General features: G+C 47.4%; 1 protein-coding gene across 1 annotated transcript in view; it reads left to right on the forward strand.

The window, feature by feature from the left end:
- The first annotated feature begins 13,297 nt into the window (after positions 1-13,297).
- adamts18 (ADAM metallopeptidase with thrombospondin type 1 motif, 18) overlaps positions 13,298-19,165 on the forward strand; it is a 49,646-nt gene continuing 43,778 nt past the window's right edge. Inside the window, exons 1-2 of the mRNA XM_035520928.1 lie at positions 13,298-13,378; positions 14,094-14,410. Coding sequence (XP_035376821.1) covers positions 13,363-13,378; positions 14,094-14,410 — 333 coding nt within the window. The 5' untranslated portion in view covers positions 13,298-13,362. The remainder of the gene's footprint in view (positions 13,379-14,093; positions 14,411-19,165) is intronic.

Raw genomic sequence — 19,165 nt, forward strand, 5'->3', positions numbered from 1 at the left:
TGGCGATCCAGAGTTGTGTTTCTCCTGAGTTAACATGCCTGATTCAACTCATCAGCACATGAGATAGGTCGAAGCAGGCTGGACTGAGTTTAGTGAGTTCACTGAGTTTGAGTTGAACCATGCATGCTAATGTAGGGTACACGCTACAGGACCTGAGTGAGTCACCACTGTGAGTATAACTGTCTGGGCGTCTATTGTGAATTTGTGCAGGACTCCTGCAGCAGGTGTGGAGAGCCTACGACCTTCTTGCCTCCCCTGTAAATATGTAGCAGGTGTAAAATGACATCACGTCCCAGCTTATTTGTGGTTTAGGAGCCATTGTGAAGACAGGAAGCCTGCCAGGCAGCCATGTCCAATTAGAATGTGCTCTCATTCTCACCAATCAGGGCGGAAAATCCAAGACAAGGGGCCTTCACGCTGACTACCAACACTGAAGCAAGTTTAGCACCACGAGTTGAACTGACAGACAAACAGTCACAGTGCCATGCACTGCTGTAACAGCTCTGACTAGCCACACTGTACGAGGACACTACTGTAACAAACCTTGCTGTCACCATTGTAACAGGTCTGCCCATCAGCACTGTAACAGATCTGATCGTCACCCTTACGCAGTGTAGTTCACCTAGCGCAGGTAGAGGTGTGTGATGCTACAAACATCAAGGTGGTCATGGACACGTACATTGTCATACTGATAAGGAGATGTCATTCTGGATAAGCCTGTTGGCAAATGCTGTAACCCTCCCCATCCTGTTACAGACCTGATGGTCAACAACTCTGATTATCAACACAGTAACAGTCCAGACTCTCTCAACATGAAACAGTGTCTGTTTGAAATGTGCTGTCATTCCTGTGAATGGGAGGGGTGACCTAGAATCAATAGTGATTAATTAAAGGAAGAGAAAGCGAGATTGAGATAAGAAAGAGGTAGTAATGGAACAGTGTTGATTCTGGGGTGGTATCAGATTGCTGCGTTGGCTCCGCCTCCCAACATGTCTTCATTAGCAACACCATGAATCAGTCAGGGAGACTCTCCTTCCTGTGTGAGTATTGGCAGTGGGTGTAATGAACACTGTTCAGTACTTCTGCACGCTGTCCATTTCTCACACAAAACCAGATGTGTGTGTGTGTTTTGTTTGGACCGAGTGCACGTTGGTCAGTGAGTGTCAGACAAAGCTAAAAATCTGAATCTTGCATATCAGGCTGTGAAAGAACTGTCCCAACACTTCTGAATGTGTCCCAACACTTCTGAATGTACCCCAACACTCCAGAATGTACCCCTCCTCAAGGGTTTCCTCCAAAAAGAATTCGGCGCAAACCCTCCAGACCTGGCAGGTCTAGTTAGGGTGAGTGTGGTTTTGCTCTCTGATGGCTGGATGTATGATGTAGATTTAATTACAGAATTATGTGGCTGCAGACCTGACGCTACTGTTCCCCCCGGGTCCTGCAGTGGTCTCCTTTTAACAAGGAGCAAATTGTCAGCGGGTTTTCTAATTGATGACTTTTATGTTTACTCAAATATAGCTATATATATAGTTGAGCTGCTATTTTAGTGTTGTGGAAATGATGTGGGACATGACTGGATTGCGGGCAGGATTGTGGGCAGAGTCTTTCCAGGATGGGCAGCTTTTGAGGGGTGCGGACACACTTCTGCTCAGAGATGGAGAATAAAGAGCTCTAGTTGCTGACAGTAAACGATTTCTCATGACTGCTGTCAATCCCGTGGGTACGGACGGCGTTTTCCAGCAAGACGGTGGAGACCCTCACTCTGAGATTTCCGCAATCCTGAAGTAATTTTCTATGTCTTGCCGATTTATTCAGTAGGTGAAACACATGACCCCACACAACATCTCAGGTCCCAGCTGAGGCGAGTTAAACACACTATGATTTATCACCTGTGAGCACAAGAGACAAGAAGGCAGACGTTGAAGAACAAAGGTAATCACAACAATACCAATTTACTCCTGATGAATTTCACTTGCTACCTGCTACTGAGCTGCAGTGTGACCTGTTCAATTCATCACACTCAGCCTAGAGGAAACACACCCTACAGATGAAAAGAAAGCTTAGTTAATGCAAGTATTGTGTGTGAATGTGTGTGTGTGTGTGTGTGTGTGTGTGTGTGTGTGTGTGTGTGTGTGTGTGTGTGTGTGTGTGTGTGTGTGTGTGTGTGTGTGTGTGTGGGTGCATGCACATATATACAGTTTTACAAAGCTGGGAACTTGTCTGTGCAAAGTTACCCTTCTCTCCATTTCATGCACTGCACATTAATCATTTAAAAGTGTCTAACTGCGTTAGACTGGATATAACTTGATATAACTGGATTGTTCCTAAAGCAGCTTTGGGGGTGGATAGACTGCACATGTAAATGAGATTTAAACAGTTAATGCCTTGCTATACGTATGTGCTCACTGTACAGATCCTATCCTGCACATGCAGTGATATGACAAGCTGTAATTACCTCGCATGGGCTGTCCAGGAAGACCAGAAATCCTTCTGCAATTACCCATGATCCCCTTATTCACCCAGACTGGCCCCAGCAGGAGGCATGGCTTAAAGCAACAGCAAAGAACATTATCGTTCCAGTGTAGATACTGTTCCAGAAGGTTTTGGTTAGCAGAAGCTGCGTTTCAGGTGCTGACATAAGGTCTTCAGACCCTCTTGACTCAGTAATAAAGTGAGAAGTGTTGAGGGGCTGTTACTAGCAGGCCATGTTTGACCCCAGTCCCCCTGTAGCTGCGACTTGACCTTCTCAGCTATGAAATCCAGGCAACTTGAGCAGATGAAGTTTTCTGTGTGTATGTGTGTGTGTGTGTGTGTGTGTTCTGTTTTGAGTGGTTTCTCCAGGTAACACAGCACAGTTCAGTTACAGCTTTTCACACGATCTCATAGCAGTTATCAGCTTCTACATTTTTAAATATATTCAGAATGTGTTTGGGAATACCTGCTCTTATACTGAATGCTGTGTGGGGTTGTTTTGTGGTTTTTTGAGTGGTCTGATTGTAAAGTCATGTGGTCGAAGTTTTGCGCATGACCTACCCCACCCCACACTACGGTCTGAAGTGGGTGATCTCTGCACTAAGGTCCATCTCTCCACAAACCTGCTGTAGCCACTTCGATCTCCCGATCCTCATTCCCTCTGGGACTTCAGGAGAAGGCAAAGTAATTTCAGCACACTCTCGCTGACATGCGCACACACACACACACACACACACACACACACACACACACACACACACACAGATTAAACATTAGTTTAACCCAGTGTGGTTCCAGCTTCTCCTACTGTGCAGCTCTGAAGGCCAAAGACCAGCCTGGGGTTTCATGTCACCATATGAAACCATGGCAACCCATCATGGCAACCCACCGCAGCAACCCAAATTGGCAACCCACCATAGCAACCCAGCAGAACCACAGGTCCGAGCCGACCAGCCCTCCCCATGTTACCGGACTTTGTGAACTGCAGGGGAGGAGAGGATGAGGGGTGAGAGTGTGTGCTCACACACACCCTCACAAACCTCCGCTATCTCAGCAGGCTCTTGGGAAAGTCCATTCACCCTCATCCCTGGATCCCTAAATCTCTCATTTGTGGTATCGGAGAAAGCTTGCAGCTCTTCCTAAATAATGGCACCCCTCGATTCCAAATATCACTGAGGTCTCATCTTTCTTAGCACATGCATGAGCAACACAAGGCATATTTATAAATACATCAAAGGTGATCGCTCCACCCATAGACAAGGCACGCCACAAAGTAGGGGAATTAGACATGCAGCTGTAATCAGAGCCAGCGTAGCTCCTGGAGAGGCCCTAGAAATAGTCCCTGCCAACGTGCCCTCGTCCTCGGGCCCTCCAGACTGTGTGTGATTCTTCCATCTCCAGGTTTATTTTTACTGGAAGAGATGTTTACCCTCGAGCTCTGAGCACGCTGTAATTTCAGGCCTGGAAATGGGCAATAGGTTTGAGGAGAGAGAGAGCGAGAACGTTAGAGGATTATGTTCTTGTTTTTATATAATCCTTGATGCCTTTAAAATGCCTACTCATGTTTGTCAATGATTTCTGACAAAAAGAGAATAAGAGAAAAAGAGACAGAGGGTGAGAGAGGGAGAGTGCGTGTGTGTCTGTGTGTGTGTCTGTTTGTGTGTGTGTGTGTGTGTGTGTGTCTGTCTGTGTGTGTGTCTGTCTGTGTGTGTGTGTGCGTGTCTGTGTGTGCGTGTCTGTGTGTGCGTGTCTGTGTGTGCGTGTCTGTGTGTGTCTGTGTGTGTGTCTGTGTGCGTGTGCGTGTCTGTGGGCGTGTCTGTGTGTGTGTGTGAGTGTCTGTGTCTGTATGCGTGTCTGTGTGCGTGTCTGTGTGCGTGTCTGTGTGTGTGTCTGTGTATCTCACCTACTGTACCTAATAATTCCATGTTCAAACAGTCCTGTCTTTGTCTCCCGTCCTGATTGGCTGTGTACCCTATGTCCTCTGGACTTTGGCTTCTCCTGATTGGCTGTGTACCCTATGTCCTCTGGACTTTGGCTTCTCCTGATTGGCTATGTACCCTATGTCCTCAGGACTTTGGCTCCTCCCCAGCAGGGAAAGTGGAGAAGTGTGAAATGGAGTCGCCATCATGAGTGCTTGTACCCAAAGTGAATGAAAAACCAGACGTTCCAAGCTGACATTTAGAGAACAATCACTTTATCCAGAGGTGCTGCAGAAAGTGCGATCACGAGGGTCTTTGTGTGTGTGTGTGTAACTGGTATAAGAGTGATGTCAGAGTACAGACATTCAAAGCTGATTTGGTTTTTTATCTGAGTTCTTATAGTCTCGGTCCCCTACCACTTTATAACAACAGCAAACACTGATGTATCTGTAGTTAGACATGAAGGGAGGTTGTCATGGTGATGAATGACTCGTGTCTCAGGTCTGTTCCTCTCTGCCGTGTGTTCAGCTCGTATTTTAAACACAACATCTCGATCACTCTTTAAAGGCCTGCACCCACCCTGAAGTTATCATTTTGTTTAAACATGTGGGTAATGACAGCATGTGCACGCAATTCCAAATGGGGTCTGTTTGGCAGTGTTCACATTAATCGGCTGTATTAGCTGGGCAGAGCTGGGGGGTATTTATCATTCCAAACGATTCTTCACTCTCCCTACAGCTAATGAGAGACATCCCCAGACACAAAGCTCAGCTAACACTCTTACACAGGACACAGCCAACTTCATTCTGACAAATATTCATAAATATCTGAAACATCCTCACTTAATCCCATCTCTGCCCTCAACACACGCACACACATTATTTTTTCAGTTTTACAGCTCAGAAATGATTTTAGACGTGACTTGCAGATAACTGAATGCTAGCGATTTCATGCTATGAAACAGGATAAAGTCAGTATTCTAATACAATGTTCTAATTTATTCCAATTAGTAGACTGTTCCAATTTGTTCTGATTTGTCCTATGTCAGTTAAAGGGCATTGTTGTTACTGCATGTCGAGCCCTGTGTGTGAGCTGGACAAGCAGAGTGAGTCTCTAACATCTTCACTCCTTTAACTCTCTCACTCCCTTTCTCCTGCCAGACTAGTTATGCAGGTAAGGGATCATCCAGAGACACAGCACTGCCTTCACACTTGGTACAGCTGGGACAGCTGGCTAAAGACCAACCAGCAGCTCATGACTGGACTCTGTGGAGTGCTCTGTGGAGTGCTCTGTGGAGTGATCTGTGGAGTGATCTGAGGAGTGCTCTGTGGAGGGTTTCTCCATGCTCCACCTCACAGCACTGAGAAATCAGTCACAAAGACACCCACCTGTGACTCTAACAGTGCAGACCACACTGTCTGGATACATGGATGTTCTAGAAGCAGACAGAGAGAGCGAGAGAGAGAGAGAGAGAGAGGGAGAGACGGAGAGAGAGAAAACAGAGACTTTGACACAGTGAGTATGAGAGACAGAGGTGAAGAGAGTGAGAGAGAGCGACTCTGCTGAACCAGGCTGAATAAACCCCCTCCAGATGACAGGAGATTACACACCAGCATTTCCTGTGATCATCACAGAGACTCTCTGTACAGGGATCTGCTCTGTTTGTTTGCTCTGAATTTGCTAATGTGAGCACTTCACTTCCACAGTGAAGACATCAGCTGACACCAGGAAGTCTCCGGTAATGCTCTTTCATTCACAACTCAGAAAAAGGTGCTCACTGAGGAGAGAGAGAGAGGACAGGTCCTAGAGTCTGATTATCCGGTGGGTAATTGGAGCTCTGGGCACGGCTGTTTGCCTGCCAGCTTCATCTTTTCAACAACAAGTTGGTTGGTAAAAAAACCCAAAAAACCCCTCAAAAAACAGGGAAAGAAAGAATTTGGGGTTCTTTGAGGAAAGAGGAAGGCTAACCTGGAAGGGTGTACTGTGTCTGTTGACTGAACCCAGATAAACACCTCTTTATTTTCCCATGAGGCCACAGCTCAGCATGTCTCTTCATGTCTCTGCTGCCGATGGTTTGAAAGCTAAATATTTGCCCACACGGGCGTTATTTAAGCTCCCCTGAGAGCAGAAGGCGAGGTTTTGTGTTGGTTTGTAAGCCGTCTCCTCTGCCTGTTCAGGGTCAGAGTTCGTGGGACGTGTAGAGGAGAGCAGGAGAGAGTTTAGCCCTCCTGGTGAGGCAGCGTAGGCAGGAGGTTTGTACCAGCAATGTCCAGAGAACATAAGAGTGAGTAGGGGCAAGATGGAGGGGAAAAGAAGACAGACCCACCTGGTAACCTCGCAGAGTCTCGCTAATTACAGTTTTTTTCATGTTCATTACTATTAAAATATAGTAGAGTTCTTCATTTCTTCTGATCTACACCAACTACATGTGCTCCAGGGTTTGTATTAAAGGCTATTTAACAGGTGTGTAAGGGGAGCTTTACTGATGCTGGAGGACTTGATGAAACACAGTAACCCACAGCCATCTTGACCTTCCTCAGATCTAGGAGTCTTTTACTCAAATGTCCCAGACACACACTGAAGCCTGAACTCCAAGCACTCCCCAGCATATTTACATTTACAGCATTTAGCTGACGCTTTTATCCAAAGCAACTTACAATTATGACTGAGCACAACTTGAGTAAATGAGGGTTAAGGGTCTTGCTCAGGGGCCCACCAGTGCCAATCTGGCAGCAGTGCAACTTGAACCAGCAACCTTCTGAGGTCACAAGCACCTACAACCCCCCCCCCTTCTCTCTCTTTCTCTCTCTCTCTCTCTCTCGCTCTCTCTCTCAGCAGCTGTGATATTCCCAGTCAGGTATGTGTATTGTGACTCCTAATGCACAAACATGTTTACACTGTCATGTACCAGGCATGATCTCAATAAACAACAAATCTTGTTTGCCTGTAATATATATGTAGAACACACACATACACGTGTATGTATGTATAAGGATTTGCTAGGTATTGCACAAGCACTGATCTTACAGCTAACTGAGACAGGCAGGAAAATGCAAGCTGATTTGTGGGAATAAGGTAACAGTGAATGAGAAAGGAACCTCCCACGCGCTGATGGCCTGGGAACCGACCCGCTCCCAGACGGGCCAGTGGCTAATGCGAATCAAGCAACGTGTTAACAGGTTTTCCATCAGCTTCCAAACCTCCAGTTCCAGAAATGAAGTCAGAAGCTCGGAGAGCTGAAACAGCAGAACATTCCCGCTGTGTAGATGGAGAAAGCATCAGTCTGGAGTGCAGCGTTCCAGTTCAGTCCCCTTCTCCAGTCTGGAGCTTTTAGCTGGAGTCCTGTTCTCAGGCATGATCAAAGACCCTCCGTCTGCAGGATGGTTTATATTACAGTGCCACGTGGTTGATGCCAGACGGTCACATGCTTGTGTGACACTACGGGAGATCCGTTGTGAGGGGCAGAGAGTCTGGTCTACAGATAGCCGTGTGATGTATGAGGTGAAAGTGGACGAGATCAGGTCCTCCGCTGTGGGGGCCACGAAGCCTCGGTCAGCTTGCTAATGGCCTCTTATCTGGGGCCACATGTGGAGGCTCAAAACTGGATATGTGTGATATCCAGGGACACACACATCGACCGGGACTTCCACGGATGCTGTTCAGGTTACTGGACCCAGAGTGAACAGGACACAGGAAGTATCATTAACAGCCACCCAGGAGGTGGCTGGAGACTCGTCATATGCATTATAACACTGTGCTGACCAAATGTCAGACCACTCTTCAGTGGTTAAAGATGCAGCATGTTTCTTTGTTTTTTGTTTTGTGCAGTTTCACATCTTCTTGCATATGAACCACATTTCCATAACTTTCTGGTCTCTCACCAGTTTCTAAAACTACATAGGCTGCACACTAAGAAATGTGGGGGGTTTTTTCCCCAGAATGCAGAAATTCCAGAATGTGCCATATTTATGTGCTGTATTTGTGCCTTGTTTATTATATTTGGAGTGTTGGTCAGACTACTTTTTAACCCCAGGACTTCTCTGGTCACAGTGGTTAGTTGAGAGAGAGAGGCAGAGGCTTAGCATGTCTCTAGGCTGTGGTCTCCTGAACTTTCCTGCTCTCGTGCGCTGAGGACCCGGCTGAACTACAGTCAGAGAGGCAGAATTCCAGACTGACACTAAGAGGACGGTGAGGGCATTGGGTGGTCACTCACTGCTCCTGCATCCACAAACCACTGGGCTTAAAATAAAAGGCTGCTGCTTGCGCTGGGCTGAGATGAGCGCGTCTCGTGATATGGCTGTCTTCTGGGACGTGTCTCACGCTAGCAGCACAGTGGAGGCCGGGGAGTTTGTTTAGAACAGCTGTTTAAATACATTTTTTCTTGTTTAATAAACTGACACGGGTGTGAGAAACAAAAAAACGAAATGTGTTCTGGCTGAGTGGTTTTGTTTTCTTCACTGCACATATAAACAAAAACAGCAAAGCAAGTGAAATGGTTCATCGAGGATTAAGGCTGGCATGAGTTTACCACTTAAACTAAACCGTAAACAGTGTCTGGATCTGAGTATACAAAAGGCAGTTTAATACGGGGTCTAGAAACATTCTGGTTATGCAAGCATGATGGTCTTACAGGTGAGTGAGTATTCAGCGTGTGTGTGTGCTGGCAGATGTCCAGAGTGGGGCCAGGTCACAATAACTCCTTCATTTTCTCTAAATGCAAAGTCTGGGGGTTCTTAAACAAGCACCAATCTTCTAAGCCTAACCCTCCTGATCACACGTCTTCCCCATCAGAGTTACTGTTACTGGAACAGGGACACGGTTATGGACTGTACTATATGAACTGTACTGCAGTTACCCACAGTTATGGATTGTACTGTAGTTACAATTATGGTCTGTACTATATGAACTGTACTATAGTTACGCACAGTGATGGACTGTACTGTATGGAGTGTACTGCAGTTACTTACCGTTATGGATTGATATGAATGGCCACTCATAGTTGTGGGTTATACTGATATGAATGGTCTCTCAAGGCTGATCGGCGTGGGTATTTAGAGTTAGTGTAGAGTTAGTGTAGCGTTAGTACTCAGGTGAGTCTGATGCTTGTGGGTGTGGCTGGTTATGTAGTGATCTGCTGTTATGGTGGTGCTACATGATGATGTGACTATTTCTCTTGCTCATTACTGGCTGTTATGAATGTTTTAACCCAGATGGCACTACAGGGTCTGGGTTTTATTTGTGTCTTCTTCTTCTTGTTTGAAATGTATTATAAACTTTTTTTTTTAAATTTCAATTTTACCCTGTGTCTCTGACAATACTCTGAAACACGCCTGAACATGAGCGTTAATGAGAAGCATGTACTATATCATCTGTCATCAATATACCCCTTATGGTCATGGGGTCCAGCCCCAGGTCCACTCGAGCCACACACACACACACACACACATTAAAAACCAGAATACACAAATCACAACTACTCTGAATCCAAACAAAAACAGAAGGAAGATGCAGTCTCTCAAGTCACACAACAGATTTGTATTTGGATAAACAGAAGAACTCCGATCGCATTTGTCCACGGGTTCAACAAGCTCCTAACTTTGTAAACTATGACTGCTGCTGATCTTTCTCTCTGCAATCTCACGCAGAGCAGCTATAATGAGACAGTAAATTATTTTTCTTGGTGCCAGTTCTGACTGACAGATGTAACCTCTTTCCTCTTTCTCCTCTCCATCTACTCCTCCTTCTGTCTCTCTATCCATTTCTTCTTCATTATCTTTCTCTCACTCGTTCCTGCCTGCTCACACGTCACCGTTTGTCAGGAGGGCTGAGTAGAAGCAGTTGTAAGGTTACTGTTAGCTGTCAGTGTGCTCTGATGAGACAGCAGATATCGGAGATCTTTGCTTCGTTTTGTGTTGAGTTACAAGGTTGGTGTGGAGTTATGAGGTCAGCGTTGAAGACCATTTACACAGATCTCCAGACTGTTTGGGTCTTCACTGACATAACGTGAAGAAGCTGGAGAGTGGGTGTGGGGGGGGCTAATCCACAGATCCGTGTCATGCACTGTGATTTATGAGTCTCGCGGTCAACACCTCAGGCTGGCATCCAAAGCGCTTTTCTAAAGAGATCTGTTTCACCAAACACCACAGATAACATAAAACAAACAAAACTATGACAGCCGTGGACTGTGATGGAAATACGACTTCAGATGAATGTTGGCCCCTTTTCTCACTGGATTATTAAGACGTCATTTTTGGATTACAGAAACGTCTCAGTCAAGGGATGAGCAGAGAGGGACAGGCAGGCTTGTGGCTGCTGCCGTGGCAACCGCTCCACTCTCAGACGATGGTGAAAAAGGAGTGTATACTTAACCATCTGACTCGAAATATCTTAAGAGCCTGAGTGCTGAGACACAGAACTGCAGAGATGAGATGCTGTAATTACAAGGCAGCATCGAACTGTCAGATATCGGCACACTGGCATCGTCACTGGAAAAGCCAGTGACGCAGCACATATGTGTATAGCACAAAGAGACAAAGACCAAATACAATAAACATAAGATCACAGAAACACAAACATCTGCTCACAAACATCTCCTTGCTCAAAGATGTCCATACTAGTGGTGATCAATACCAGTGGTATTGATCGGGCCGATTTGAAAAGATTTGAAAGAGAATTCACTCATATCAGCACCATGGCAATCTAAACCCAGCCGGTGTACTACACCCTGAGGTCATAACCTTAGAAAACAGCACTGAACCCTGAGGTCATAACCTTAGAAAACAGCACTGAACCCTGAGGTCATAACCTTAGTAAACAGCACTGCACCCTGAGGTCATGCCCTTAGAAAACACCTCTGCACCCTGAGGTCATGACCCTAGTAAACACCTCTGAACCCTGAGGTCATGACCCTAGTAAACATCTCTGAACCCTGAGATCATAACCTTAGAAAACACCATTGAGACCTGAGGTCATGATCTTAGATAACACCACTGCACCCTGAGGTTATAACCTCAGTAAACAACACTGCACCCTGAGGTTATAACCTTAGTAAACAACACTGCGCCCTGGGGTCATGCCCTTGGAAAACACAACTGCATCTGTCACTTGTAGCTGGTTGCCATCATACTGCTAACACACATCAAAGTGTGCTGAGACCTCGTGTGATGTGTGTTTGATGTCCTCAGCATTGCAGCGTGGGGGTTTTAACATGGCCTGACGCTACTCCAACATTGATTGGAGAAACAAGAAGCCAGGTTTCCGTGAGACTGCTCAGGGCACTCGCCACTCTAGGGGGTGTTCCAACACGGGGTGTAGCTTGACCAATAAAAACTGGTTGTGAAATAATGTCAGTCCAGAGCACTGTGTATGGAGGCATCTGTGAATACTCTAGTCAGCATGCTCAAAGCATGGCATCAAGACCAGACAGAGAGAGAGAGAGAGAGAAATGTGGAAAATCAGAACCAAATGAGTAATAACCACACTGAGGTCAAAGCCCAGCCTTCCACCCAATGCCCATCTTCCAGTTGGCGTGTCCCTGGGGGCACACTAGGAGTGGACCACCAACTCCAACTTCATCTCTTACTGAATTGGGTTAACAGAGCTGTTAAACGCTGGCCACACTTCAGAAGGGCAAAAAGTTGAATGATTAATGGCACTTTGCTTCCACTGTCACTTGGTAGGCAGGCTGGCGAGGGGTGGGTGGATGGAAAGATAGAGAGGGAGGTGGAGAGGTGCAGTGAGGGAGAGAGAAAGGGGGATAGAGAAATGGGGGAAAGGGCACTCCTTTCCAGGAGTGAGGAAAGTGAGAGACTGCTGATGAGCTTGTTCTGTGAGGGAAACGAGAAGGTGTGAAGTTCACACAGGTGTGACGTGTGAAGCAGAAGACGCGTGCAACTGCAGAATACCTGTGTAAGCTCTGATTCATCAGCCTTATTCCAGTTTAGATGAGATGTGCACGGGCAAAAATAATTTTGCTGACAGTAAAAACTCAACATTATACTCACAAGCGATCTTACGATTACACTGCGCGCGGTCTTCTTTACTGCGTGTTCACCGCCTCCGCCACCAGTTCGGTTAGAAGCTGCGCAGCGTCCGCATTTTACACCGTGCAGTAATCCAGATCTAAAACGCTCTCTCGCTCTCTCTCTCTCTCTATGTCTGTCTTCTAGAATTTTGCATTGTATATTCATGTATACGTTTCCATCTCTTTTAAAGTAAACAAAATCTCCGCGCGGATCTACTGATGACTGGAGGAACGCGAATAACGCTACCAAAGTGCCTGTTAATGTTGCGCGCTGATTGGTCGAGATCACCCCCCCCCCCCACCATGCACCGGTGCCAGTGTTGTCGTACCGTGTCTGCACGAGCCGACAGCCCCCGTACCAACCGCGCTCTAGAGCGTGAACAGATAACTACCTGTCTGCGCGAGTCGGAGGAGAGCGCCTCACTTCTGCGTGCGTGCGCGCGCAACTTAAAATGGACCCGGTGGTCTTAACGTAAGGACCGGAGGAGGAAAAAAAACCCGAGCGTTTAACGTAAGGACAGGCGGAGCAAATAAACACACGAGCGTTTAAGTTAAGGACCGGAGAACCCCCCCGAGCGTTTAGCAATGCCCGACCGTTTATCAGGGAGAAGCGTTTAGCGCTGTGTGTCAGCTGCACTGTGGGTGTTACTGCTCTTTGTTTTGCTGACAAGGTGAGAGGTGTGCGCGCAACAACATGCGGCGACTTTTTCTGCTGATATGGACTTTTTCTGTTGCTTTCGGGCGGTTGTTAACGGCGCTGTGGTTTGGAATCATTATAAAGGCAGGTGACATACTTACGTTTGCAATCTGTTTCTTCTACTCGCTCAAACCGTTATTGAAAAGTTTACTGACACGTTTTGTTCATTTTTTTTGCAGACATATTTCGTGCCAGTATATTGTTCTCATCCCGTGGCTTCAGCCTCTGCTTCTCCTACCGGCGCCCACATGCGCCAAGATGACGGTCAGTGTTTCAGTTTTTCCTCACTTTTCTCAAACCGAGTGATGAGTGTCCTGTGATCCGCCACATGTCGCATGCATAGCACGCGCGATAGACGCTGCACTCGCTTCGCTCACAGCAGAGACCGCACCGCGCGACTCGTTTGGCTCCCGAGTGTGTCACGTTACGTGAATTAAGGGTCTTTTGTGGGTAGTTCAGGATGCTCCCTCTGCCCCCCGCTCCTATGCGCGAGGAAGCCTACAGACCCCTGCTTTGAGGGATTCCCTGCAGTCGAATTCTGTTCCGTGCGCGCGGGAGAAATATGCTTTCCTTGTGTGATTTTTTTTCCCCTTCTTTCTGGCGTAACACACTGAGATGCACATGCATCTAGACATGCACGCGCCTTCAGTTGCAGGAGTGTTGAGAATCAGATGTTTAATGCCCAGGCACAGAAAGTGAAATATTTCATCACTACAGCCCCGCATATGGATACTAATCTGCACCAGTTTTTCTGATTTTCTGAATTGTGTTTCTGTCAACAGCTAATTTACATATCTCATGCTTATATTTTTAATGTGCAATTTTAATACCTGTATTTATCCTAATTCGAATCTTCATATTTGATATTTAGAATACAGATACATACTTTATGGCTGAGTGTATAAAGTGCAGATGTATACAGTATAGACGCACGTTTACTATAACAGATATATGCGCTGTTTTTTGTCGTTCTTCTCAGATTACATGTTTGTGACGCCGGTGGAGGTGAACTCCGCGGGAGACTACATCTCCCATGATGTCTCCAGGCGCCGAGGTCGAAGGTCGCTGTCAGAGGGTTGGGGTCCTGTGCACTACCACCTGTCTGCTTTTGGCAAGGATTTATACCTGGACCTGCAGCCGGCCACCGTTCTGGCCGAGGGCTTCACCGTGCAGACGCTCAGCTCCCGCGGCATTGCCACGTCCACAGTGTCTCCGTCTATTCGTAGCTGTCTGTATCAGGGCATCGTGAGGAACCACTCAATCTCCTCTGTGGCCATCTCTACATGCAGAGGACTGGTGAGCTGCTTCTTAGTGTGTGTGTGTGTGTGTGTGTGTGTGTGTGTGTGTGTGTGTGTGTGTGTGTGTGGTATGGTAGTTACTGGCTGAATGTGTAGTTTGGGAGAGAAAGAGAGAATGAAGTACTGGAGAAAGGAGACATTGAAGACAGATTGTCAGAGAGAGAGAGAGAGAGAGAGAGAGAGAGAGAGAGAGAGAGAGAGAGAGAGAGATATCGATCAAAACAAGAAATCTAAGTAGAGACAGAGAAATCATGCATGCTTGCGGGACCACTGGAGTCATGTTGCAGGGCTGGGAGAGTATGATGGTGTGCAGGGTGTCTCCGGGGTTTGGCTGCACTCGGGATGCTGCTGCCATGAGCCCTGCGCGGCGTCTCCAGCTCCTGCTCACAGGATTCCAGCGCCTTTCTGAATGCTGCTTCTCCTTTTCCCTTCATTCTCCATGTTTAAGGTCGTCGCGGGACCCCGGCGGCTTGGCGGGCCGTCCTGCATCGTCTCCGTCATTAGCGCTGGCCTGTCTGCAATAAAACAGCACTCACCCGTTCTGTTAAAACTGTACAACAGCTAAATGTGACCTGGGGGCCGTTGCATTTGAATAGACTGGAGGGTCTCTTTGATCTCTAACTCCTCCCCAACCACCACCATGTCTCCAGCCCATCCAGAGTCCTTATCCCCATGAGTGGAACCATGGGGGATTCGCACAGTGCTCTCTGGAAAGTCCTCACACTTTTAGATTTCATACACGCCATAGACAAGCCTGAGTGTTCTTTCATGGTTCATGCTTTAGGTGAAGGGAGAAAGGAATAAGCACTATCTTTCTTCCTCTCTTCCTCCACCGCTCTCTGTTTTTTATGGGAGAATGAATAAGAATGTGGAGTTTAACCCCTCGACGAGGTTTAGGACTAAGAACAAACATGGAGGCATTCATGTTCAGCAGGAGTGTGAGCTGTGAGCAGTGAGTGTCCTTCTGCTGGGAGAGTATGTGTCGTGGTCTGTGCTACACGCGTGCTGGGTGATGAGCTACCAGATGCACCCATGGACAGTGAAGCCTGTTTTCCTTCTTTGAGACAGTGGCCTGAGACTCCAGATGGAGGCGGATTGTTTTGTTAAATGGAGAACAGGCAGCAGGAGCTGAGAAGATCAGGAACAGGAGGGATTGCTTTGGAAATCCTTATTATTTAAAGACATGTTTTTAATTACAGTATCACACTGTGTCATTCTTCGTAAGAACACGCGGCTTGTCTATAGGGGGGCCACACAGCTCTCGGCTCTCGGCTAGAACTGAGTGATGGAGGGCACTATTCTATAGCCTGCTTCTAGAACACCAGAACACGGCTTCTGCATGCTTCTAGAACACCAGAACACGGCTTCTGCATGCTTCTAGAACACCAGAACACGGCTTCTGCATGCTTCTAGAACACCAGAACACGGCTTCTGCATGCTTCTAAAACACCAAGACCACAGCTTCTGCATGCTTCTAGAACACCGGAACACCAAGAACACAGCCTCTGTATGCTTCTAGAACACTAATCATACGGCTTCTGTATGCTTCTAGAACACTAAGAACACGGCTTCTGTATGCTTCTAGAACAATGAGAACACTCACATCATAGATGTGCTGTATTCTTTCTGTTACACAACATGAAGGAAGGTCTGCTCTTTGCTGTCCGGTGACCAAGCAGTGCGGCGCTCCACCAGTGGCTCTCCCTGAGTTTCTGGAACTTTGTGCTGGTCAGACAGTCAAGCCTGTGCAAGCGTATTCCTGCTCAGGGAGCCAAACACACCCAGGACGTTTGCTGTTCTCCAGCACAAGACCTGTGTGCACTCTGGAGTCGCTGAGAGTGTCTCACTGTGTGTTCACTCCTCACACACTGGAGAGGGTGATACTGTGGGTTCACTCCTCACACACTGAGAGTGTCTCATTGTGGGTTCATGGAGTCTGAACAGTGTGTTTTATGGACTCTCTGACCTGTCTGTTCTCTCCTGTGAACTCAGCTTTCTGAACGTATGAGGTGTGGACAGAGGTGTGTGTGTCTGTGTGTGTGTGTGTCTGTGTGTGTGTGTGTCTGTGTGTGTGTGTGTCTGTGTGTGTGATCTCTGCAGCCCTTCAGCTGTGTTTATTCAGTCCGACACCTGGTGCATTAGGTTGGAGTGTTAGCGTGTGGGATTCCACTTAGGGATGGGTGTGCGTGTGTGTGGATGTATGCTGTCCCGCACATCCATGTGAGCATGATGGGGATTTTTTGGTGGGAATTTTATCCATGGGGTTGTGATTACATTTTGAAAACAGGACAAGATATGATTGGCTAAGATTTTTTTTTTTTTTTTTTTTTACAGTATGCTTGGAGATTGTATGATTGGCTAACAATTTTTATGGTATGCCTAGAATTTATATGATTGGCAAACAATTTTTTTACAGTATGCCTGGAGTTTCAAGAGGTTAAATGATCAATAACGTGATGTAAAAGGCAAAAAAGGTTCAATGTGATTGCAGGTTGTCTTTAAATTAAAACTCACCCTGCAACCTTTCCTTAAATTCAGCCCACAGTTTGCTAGAAGCCAGAGCGGCTGTATCTGGCCGTTTGCTGTGCTAAGTGGCTCAGGGATGGAATCTGTCTTCTGCTCTCCTCGGGCAGAGACTCCCCAGCAACTCGCTGGACTCTTGCTGGCCATTTGTCCCTGTCCAGAGGGACAAATTGAAAATGAGGGACAGAGTGTTTGCTGGGCTCTTCTATAATTACAAATGCCCTTCTCATAAATCACAGGCTCCCATGCCATCGTAACCCTGGGAGCGGGTGGAGCCGGGTCCCTGGTGGTCTCCATGGTGACAGTGATGTAGTGACTGTTGGCTGATGCGGGGGGGCAGGGTCCACAATCGCTTCCTGTCGCACGGCTTGTTCTGCTTCTCCCAGAGGCTCGCAGACTAACGGGCATCTTCTGCGAGGAGGTTGACAGAGGAGACGGATTACTGGACTTCAGACATAACAAGGGACACTGTCCATTCTAGTTACAGTCTGATTATGTTTGTAGGGTTTTTTCATGTTTTCCCCGAGACAGGACAAGGTTAGATAAGGACATGCGCGTGTTGTGGACAGCCGAGGTGCTGGACGTTGGAGCCCAGGGGTCTGTAGCGCAACGCTGGCCTGTCCTGCCACTTCTGGAGGACTTGGAGTTCATTCCCATGGAATGAATGAATCAGTTGCACTGACACGTTTGTTTCAGATTGAGACCATTTAATAATTCGCAGTGGGCAGCGCAACGGCCAGCTTTGATTTCAGCTTCAGTTGGAAACTCTGCAAATGTGCTTTGTGTTTACACAGCATATGTCAGCCATGACTGTTAGAGGCTGCCGTGAGCTCTATTTCAAACGCCGCTGTTTCTCTCATCCTCCAGGGAACCCTGCTGAGATGATCAGCTACAGATGCCCTGCCCCCACCCGACCCCCATGTTTCTCAAGGCTCCTTCTTTAAGGCTGTTAGGGAGGGACTAAGGTGGAACTAAGTTGACTTCCTAAATCTACTTGTAGACTCGTCTTCCTCTCCAAGCCTTCCTCGCCTGGAGCGTCGAGCCCCGGCAGTCCTGAGGAAGCAATGACTTGCTGCTAGACACGCCTCTTCCTTGTTATGCCAGAGAGAATATTTAGACAGTATTTAGTGGGTGTCTGTTGTTCTAATGGATATTTATATGACGGTACATCCAGATTCCAGGCAGTAATGCTGATTGGAGAATGAGCATGCTTGTATTGAGCAGAAATGGAGTGGTAATGCGATATTGTCTGGGTTCACTATCCACTGGGTCCTTCACACTTTCATGGCCGGTGACATGTTTATGGTTAAGATCATGACTGTAAAGCCTGCAGGTGGGGGCTGAGATGAAACGTGGAACTCCTGCAACCCAAGACTGGGATGAGACGTGGAACTCCTCCGCCCCGAGGTTGGAATGAGATATGGAACTCCTCCAGCCTGAGACTGGGATGAGACGTGGAACTCCTCCACCCTGAGGCTGGGATGAGACGTGGAACTCCTCCACCCTGAGGCTGGGATGACACATGGAGCTCCTCCAGCCTGAGGCTGGGATGACACATGGAGCTCCTCCAGCCTGAGGCTGGGATGACACATGGAGCTCCTCCAGCCTGAGGCTGGGATGACACATGGAGCTCCTCCAGCCTGAGGCTGGGATGAGACGTGGAACTCCTCCACCACTGTCGGCCCTGTGTCCACGCTGCTGTGGGCAGATGTGGTCCAGTGCTGGACCTCAGATTGTTTAAACATTCTTTAATAAGCAGTTTTGGACTCTCTCAAAGACCTTTAACATGTAAGCACTCATTTAGAATATAACATCATGTTTGGCAGCTTTGAATGGAGCTCCAGTTTACACAAAGATGCTAATGATCTTTTTTTCCCTTTCGCTGATTCTGTCTTTAAGGGGGGCAATACATTCTGTCTTGTCCTTGCATGGAAAACACACATGGCGGAGCTGGATAACACACAGTCATGCCGGGCAGGCCTGGAGGATAGTTAGGGCTTCCATGGGACGCTCACGTCTGCGCTGTCTCAGTGACCGAAGCCTGATTAGCCTCGTCTTCCCCAAGGAAGGCGGCCTGACAGAAGAAGGGCTCTGATGTCCGTGTGTTTCTCTGTGGAATGAACCCATCAGGGCTGAAGTGGTAGACACCGCCTCGTGTTCACAGGCCGCGCGGTTGCATGGTAAAGGGATGAAGTGATGGCTTCTGCCAGATCAGAGTCAAAACCACATG

This window comes from Electrophorus electricus, chromosome 21, assembly GCF_013358815.1.
Source record: "Electrophorus electricus isolate fEleEle1 chromosome 21, fEleEle1.pri, whole genome shotgun sequence".
Lineage (NCBI taxonomy): Eukaryota > Metazoa > Chordata > Actinopteri > Gymnotiformes > Gymnotidae > Electrophorus > Electrophorus electricus.